Source organism: Stegastes partitus, unplaced genomic scaffold (genome assembly GCF_000690725.1).
Source record: "Stegastes partitus isolate 25-593 unplaced genomic scaffold, Stegastes_partitus-1.0.2 Scaffold756, whole genome shotgun sequence".
NCBI lineage: Eukaryota > Metazoa > Chordata > Actinopteri > Pomacentridae > Stegastes > Stegastes partitus.
In genome coordinates, this window is record NW_007578487.1 from 232,862 (window position 1) to 240,542 (window position 7,681).

General features: G+C 39.6%; 1 protein-coding gene across 1 annotated transcript; it reads left to right on the plus strand.

Moving 5' to 3' along the window:
* Window positions 1-1,514: 1,514 nt before the first annotated feature.
* LOC103364563 (protein ANKUB1) lies at window positions 1,515-6,042 on the plus strand. Its single transcript, XM_008291715.1, has 7 exons — window positions 1,515-1,604; window positions 1,887-2,030; window positions 3,561-3,777; window positions 3,983-4,097; window positions 4,231-4,919; window positions 5,055-5,127; window positions 5,600-6,042. Exons 1-7 carry the CDS (start codon window positions 1,515-1,517, stop codon window positions 5,688-5,690), a joined length of 1,419 nt encoding a protein of 472 aa, XP_008289937.1. The 3' UTR covers window positions 5,691-6,042.
* The last annotated feature ends 1,639 nt before the right edge of the window (window positions 6,043-7,681 follow it).

Sequence of the window (7,681 nt, forward strand, 5' to 3'; positions counted from 1 at the left end):
CCCGAGGGTCCCCGTCTCGTTTTTTATACATTTATATTCCATGTATGTTCTGATTTTGTGCATGAAAACAGTAATAATCACAACTTGCAGGTTTGGAACACTGAGAAACTGAGTCACTGTTTCCTTCAAGCCAACACTGAACACAAAAACGTCAGGAACTGCTCCAGACTTTAAAAGGTCAAATGCAAATACGCAGCCGCTGTAAAAACCTTATAGGAGAACTATTAAACTCTCAAAAACATTTCAAACTACTGCAACCTTCCACACAGTGAAACCACAGGGTAGCCCTTTTGTTTCTCAATAAAAGGCAGGAGGAGCTGACGTAGAAGTGTTGGGGACGGGGCCATGTTTCCAACTGGACTCACTCATAAAACTGTATACACTTGTAGTAACTTTTGTCTTGTGATAGTTCTCTCTGCAGCTACAGTTTTCACATGTACTGCAGTGGAACAGAATAAAATAAACAGAACTCAAAATGATGAATCCAAGCTGACTTCATACAGTAATGTTAGGTCAGAATAAATAGAGACACAGTTTCCGAGGTCAGTCAGTTGCGCTGATGTACACTGTAGTTGTATAATGATGTTGTGTAATATTTTCCTCAGAGACCAAGTCTCTGACTAAATCTGAACTTTGTGACTAAGAGTCACATGTGGGAAAGTCTTATTGCTGCCCTAAAACCAGAAGCATTGGGGTGAATAGCTCCAACAAAAAATCAAACTCCACTTTTATGGCTCAGATATTGATGGTTATCACATGCAACCCAGAGTTTTAGTTGACAAATGCTGACTTTGATTTTCTCTGACCTGTTTATAATGTCGACTGCAAGGTGGAGCGGTGGTTCGCACTGTTGCCTCTCAACAAGAAGGTCACCGGTTTGCATCCCGGTGAGGACACCAGAGATCTTTCTGTATGGAGTTTGCATGTTCATGCAAACACTAAATAAACAACTAGATATTTAAACTATAAGTTCAGTCATTAACATTAATCAGCTTCTTAATTTTAAAGGATTCAATATTTTTCTGTTGGGTGACAAAACAATTTCCACCTGTTGAGAAAAACCTTTCAAAACTCTGCATCACTAAATCACAACCCCAAAATTTAATTTGCTTCCCTACGATTGGCAAATCTAAAAAAAAAAAACCCACAACAACAAAGAAATGAAGAGTTCATTTGCAGAAACAGATAACTCCATCTTCACAAACCTTCAGAAAACTCACTTTTCCATCATCTACCTGAGACAGTATCAGTCAAACTTAAGTTATTTCTATTTTTGTCATTTCTACTGAGTCAAATCCACTCAACTTCAGTTTGATTGATACTATCTCAAGCAAATAGTAGCAAAAAAAAAAAGCAAAAAACTAAACTTCATCTTTTGTTGACTTGTCCCAGTCCCACTGTGCAGCATCATGTCCAACCCTCCCTCTCCTACACTGACTCTGCTGCCAATAAACTAACCTCACTCACTCCAGCGTCCCACCAGAGGAGCACAGATGAGGACAAATGCAGCGACTATGAGGGTCTTTATCTGCTACGAGGGCTTCAGCGAGCCGTTTGACGTCCCTCCTGATCAGACTGTGATGGCCTTGAAGCAGGCGGTGAAGGTAACGTAAAAGTTGTGGCTCATGGCCTTTTCTGATACTTAATTATTACTTGGCAGGTTTTGATTGATGGATTGATCTTAACTTTGTCCTAATGTTGCAATTCCAGGTGGATAATATGAAAAAAACACTGGCGTGAACTATTTACATTATGTGTGAACAATGTTTTTCAATCAGCTCACACAGAAAAGCAAATGCAACACTGGAAATAAACCATTAGGATCTTTGTTTCTTGGTCAGTGCTCTCATGCCTTGCTAAATTTCCACTCTTGTTCTTTCCTGCAGAGCAACTTTCTTGTGCAGCTGTCCGATGACGAGCAGGCCAGACAGTACCTGGAGCTGAGTTATGGAGGCGCAGCGCTGCATGACAGCTGGGCTCTGAGTGACGTGGGCATCACAAGTGGCAGTACCATCCGATGCTTCGTAAAGGTATTAAAATATCAAAAGGGGTTTAGATTTTTGGAGCTGCATCGGGATTTGCTTTAAACACAATCAGCTTAACTGCCACACAGAGATGCACATGTAAGCCTACACTAATGCTTCCCTTCACCCTGTATATACTTTACTTAAACAAATGATTGCAGTGCAGTATTGGCATAAATTCATTTTATTTGCACAAAACAAATTGATTTTAAATTCACAAGACTTTTGTATATGGAAACATGTAAAACCTTGTTGCTAATGTCAACACAGTTTTCTAATAATTTCAAACATTTTTATTATTACTCTAACTTTCCTCAGGCTCACTTCTTCCTTTTCTGAGATCCAGACACAATTTTTCACTTACATCGATGTCTTACTCAACAACACTTCTGCAGAACTTATGCTTGCTGTCACTGGAGCTTTATGTTAATGCTTATTATGTTCAGCATGCAAGATGGGAGGACATGTATGTAGTTTTTACAGAAAGATCAACAGGCATTTCTGATGGTGCCTACAAACTGCTTGAACATTATTTCTACTATTGCAAAAAGCATTCAGCATTCCTGTGCTTTCCTCAGTAAAGTTATATAGACTGATCTGTAAAGACTATAATTCCATCTATTTGATAGAATATATAAATATGTGATTGTATAAAATGTCAACCGCAGAGTGACAGCAAACTTCATCATTACATGACAACTATAATGGTGAGATATCATTTTCAATTCCTCCTTCAGTTCAACTTTTGTTAGATTTGAGCATTAAATATAAAGACAGATAACTGTCATAAAACAACTGTATAACTATAGAATGTATTCCATGGTTTATTTCCTCTCGTCTGGGATTAAAACAATATTTGTGAAACAGTTTGAGTTATAAGTTAATGCTTGGTACATAATTTCCTCCTTAAGCAACGCTTGAGAACAAATTAAGTACAGTTTAACATGCTGAATGTAATAGAAATGGGATTTTGACCAATGTAGGTCTGAATTATACCTATTCTTAGAATTTTATATAACTTTTTTAGGTAGACACTGATCCTCGGTGGTGTGATTAAGTACATTTACTACTACTACTACTACTACTACTACTACTACTACTATTGTTATTATTAGGGTCCGAGGACCCCTACTTGCTGCAGCAAGCAGGGGTCCTTGCCCGACAACAGTGCAACAGTGCTACCAACTGTGCCACCTTGCAGCCCAGCCTTCTTACAGTATACAAATTTTTTAAATCAGTTCGACGTCCATCAGCTTCAATATATGAATTCTGTGTCCATGTGGATGCATCAGTGTGACATATAACAATAGTGAAACATACAAAAATAGAACAGATAGGGTCCATTTTGGTGTGTCATGATTGTTTTTATTTTTATACTTGAAGTACATTTTCTTTAGAATACTTGAGTAAGGTTTGGCGTTTGTTTGGAGTACTATTTGTGGTATCTTTACTTTTACTTGGGCAAAAGATCTGAAGACTTCTTCCACTGTCGTACTTTTTCCTCACTTGTCGTTGTGCCATTCTGATTACTTTCAGACCGAACAAAGGCCTGTGATGTACGTGTTCAACACTGTGACAGGAGAAACTCTACCAATAGCAGGAAATGAGTCTCTCCTTCACACATCTGTGGCCAAACTGACGACCATGATATCTGTGCAAAGTGGCATTCCAGTCAGCACCTTCAGGCTCAGCACGCCTGCTAATGTGCAGCTCTACGACTGCAACCAGCTGCAGGACTACGCCATTAAAACGGGTACGGCCGCCTTTCTTTCTGTACAACTCTTTCATGATTTATATGTTTATTTTCATCATAAGAGCTGTAGCTAATTACCTGAAACATCTGTGAATAATTTAATATTATGTGTGATAATTTCACTAAAACGGCTGGAAATGGCATCATGTCTTGGTTTGTACTGTGCTGAATTACTTTATAATGCATCAAATTGTGGTTGCTGTAGGCACCATTCTCCGTTTGGACACGTGGGATGGGTGGGTGGAGTTCCTTCGGGGCTGCCTCCAAGGCCATAGATTGACCGTCCAAGGCCACCTATCAGAAGAGAAGCCAGTAATGAGGTTAGAAGTTTCTTTAAATAAAAGGCTTACACTGCTCCTTTGTTTTGCAGCATATCAATACAATGTGAGTACACACAAAAAATAGATTTATTCCACTTGTATCAAGGCAAACTTTCTTTTCCTGTGGTTCCAGGTTTCAGCTGCGGGTGGCACTGTACATCGCTGCCTGGTCAGGCCACCTGGACCTGGCAGGCTGGCTGCTGGAAAGGGGAGTTCATCCAGAGGAACCAGTGGGAGTTCATCCATACCGACAGTGGTGCCATCAAACTGCCCACCAGGACACCAGAAAATGTTCCACCCATGCAGCTGCAGAGAGCGGTCAGCTCCTCATCCTCAAACTATTCATCAACAGCAACATTTTGAGCTTGGCTTGTCGGGATCCTGAAGGTCGCGACCCTTTGAAAATTGCCATTCAGTGTGGTCACGGGGAATGTGCACGCTACTTAGCCAACAAGCTGTGCTCAGTAGTATCTCTGCCAAATATGTCCCTGCCCATGCGCATCTACCTCCAAATAAAATGCTGGGTAAGTTCAGGGAAAAAGAGAGCAGCCTCCAATAGATGCCAGTACAACAGTGCTGCTTTTAAAGCCAGACTGGGGAAAACATTGCTGGTGGACGGCTTCAACCAACCAAAGATGTCTTCTAAATCCAGGGGAGCTGCGACCAAGCAAGGAAGAGGAAATAAGGCTTTACTGCCCATCAGAAACTTACTGTCAATATCCCATCTCCCCTCCAAAAGGGCAAAACCCCTCCTACCCAGCCTGCAGACTATGAAGGAGATGCAGGAAAAGCATGAGCGACGTATGGAGAGCAGAGAGGATGGTCTGTTTAATAAAATAAAAGAAGAAAACAATAGCCTTCGCAAGATCAACTTTAAACTCCCACCAGTCAACAGAGAAAATCATCCCAAGTTGATGTTTATTGGTTCCTCAATAAAATCCTGCAATACTCCGGAAGCATCTCTGGAGTTCTCTCATCACTGTGGACAGAAGCTCAGAGAAAATGTGGTGTACTGCTTGACCATGGCCAGGTTTCTGTATTCTGTACTGCATATGTTCACATGCAATAAAAATCTGATGGTTCCTTTAAGTGCCATCTTATTTGAGGTTCATAGCAAACAATCATTGTATATTATTGAGACAAAATAATTTTTTTCCTGAAGTTAAATTATTTATGCCTCCATCACTTTTTATGCTTAAATCCTCCCTTTTACTAGTTAAAGATATATTCACTGTTCCTGCTAAGAGGAGCAGCATTCATTGTAATTTAGTAGGTGCTCTAAACATCAAGATATTTCTGTAATTGATGCAGGGGCGTCTGTAATAAGACCAATCTCTGCATTTAAGTTTACATTTTGTGTTAATTTTAGTGGTAAACCTGAGCAATCTGTTAAATCAAATAACCCTGCTAAAATGAAATCACAGCCAGTTATTTAACTCTAAATGGCAATTGAATGTGACACATGGCAGCTTAAATGACTATTTTCTTTCTTGTTTATATAGCACCTTCACAGAGAAACCTTGGATGAAGCAGCTGGACATAGCGCGGACTCTGGTCAGGAAGCATGTCCACTCCATGGACCGATGCTCATGAATCTCATCTCACATCCACATCTGTCGGCCATCGGTCCAGCTGCATGTGGAGCTCCCATCAACTGCCTGAAACACTGTGGACGACAAAGAATCCTTCAGACTGACAACTGAGAAGTTTATCTCAGGCTTAGTGTTAACCGAAAGTTAAACCTGCCTATGTTTGTCTATATTTGCTTAACCAAAGAAATATAGACAGAAATCACTGATGGGTCTGTTTAAAGAGCTGTTTGTGAAAGCGATTTTTTTGTGAGACGCTAGTCCAAGTTAGGACTAGCTTTGTGAAATTACTCACCTTTAGTTGAGGATCAGAGCACTAACATACTGTAGCATCTGCCCTCACTATGACTGTGTGCAATGAACTAACCTAAACACTTTTCAAATAAAAGTTGAAGACATCAGTTGGCCTTTTTTTTAATTTTTATTTTTTAAAGTGGAACCAATTGCATACTGTAAGGACACTGTTGTATTTGATTGTTGCAAATCATAAAATATTGAGATTCCATGAACACAAACTGAAACAATGGTGACATAAAAAAGAATTAGTACTGAGCAAAGAATTTGTTAAAAGCTCAGTTTATGTGCCTTGAAGTGAGAGATGTACAGACACACTAAGTGCAAATGAGTGACCCAGCAGGTTGCCCTCATCAAACTTCTACTGAGGATTAGATGAAATGATGTAGATGACAAGAATATAATTAGTGTTACTGTCTACGCAAGTAAATTGTTATCCTAAATGTCTTCTAAATAAAACTGCACAGTGCTATACTCACCTCTGTTTACATTTTTTGTTGAATTAAGGTTGCTGGGACACAAAGTCCACAAAAAAAGAACACCAATGAAAAATGAGTAAGGACAGGAAGATACTAAAATTAGAGTGAAGCCAGGAGGTGGAAAATAAATAAATAAATAAATAAATAAATAAAAATTGGTCACATTTCATTGGCTATAATCCCATCATCCATCCATTATCTATACACTGCTTAATCCTCACTGGGGTCGCGGGGGGGGCTGGAGTCTATCCCAGCTGACTCAGGGTGAAGGCAGGGGACACCCTGGACAGGTCACCAGTCTATCACAGGGCTACACTTAGAGACAGACAACCAAGCACACTCACATTCACACCCACTGACAATTTAGAATCACCAGTTAACCTCAACATGGTTTTGGACTGTGGGAGGAAGCTGGAGAACCCGGAAAGAACCCACGCTGCACGGGGAGAACATGCAAACTCCACACAGAAAGATCCCGGGTGTCCTCACCGGGACACCAGCCAGCGACCTTCTAGCTCCTTCTAGCTGCAAGGCAACGATGCTACCAACTGTGCCACCTTGCAGCCCCAAATACAAATATAAGAACATTTAAATTTGAAATTAAAATTGAAGAAAAATATCATAAAACAGAACACTAATAACTAGAGGCTGCAGAAACCAACACAAGGCTCAACTGCATCAGATTTAGAGTCATGCAAGAGCACTAGGACATATTATGTACAACAATACCGCAGTAAGACAAGATGATGACATAATCGGCATGTCCACAGATAGATGGACAGGAGGATTATGTTGCAAGAGTGATTTAAAAATGCTATACGTACATTTTGAAAATGTTTCCACACGTGAAACATGCACTATGACAATCAACAGCATCTGTGATGAATTCAAGTTGACACAACAGCCTACAATTTTTGTCAAAGTAGCAACAGTTACTTACAGTGTTTTTTTCTTATTATAAAGTCATCCTCAAATTTATTCATACCCTCCCATTAAAGAATAAAAATTCAATGAAAATCAGAACAACAAAAAAACAAGCAAACAAGTAAACAAATATTTTATTGAACAAAGTTTTGAGACAATCACTGCAATCAAGTGTTTTCTGTAACTCTCAGACTTCTGCACCTGTTGACAGATATTTTTATGTTGGCCCAGTGCTCATCAGCAAAGTGCTCTGATTTGTATAGTTTAAAAAAAAAAAAAAATCTTTTCAACCACAATT

Bases quoted from the DNA above. Each gene is read 5' to 3' on its own strand.
- LOC103364563 (XM_008291715.1), top strand. From the start codon at position 1,515: ATGAGGGTCTTTATCTGCTACGAGGGCTTCAGCGAGCCGTTTGACGTC. The intron at 2,031-3,560 runs GTATTAAAATAT...GATTACTTTCAG, and splicing joins CCATCCGATGCTTCGTAAAG to ACCGAACAAAGGCCTGTGAT. The intron at 4,920-5,054 runs GTCTGTTTAATA...ATACTCCGGAAG, and splicing joins TATGGAGAGCAGAGAGGATG to CATCTCTGGAGTTCTCTCAT.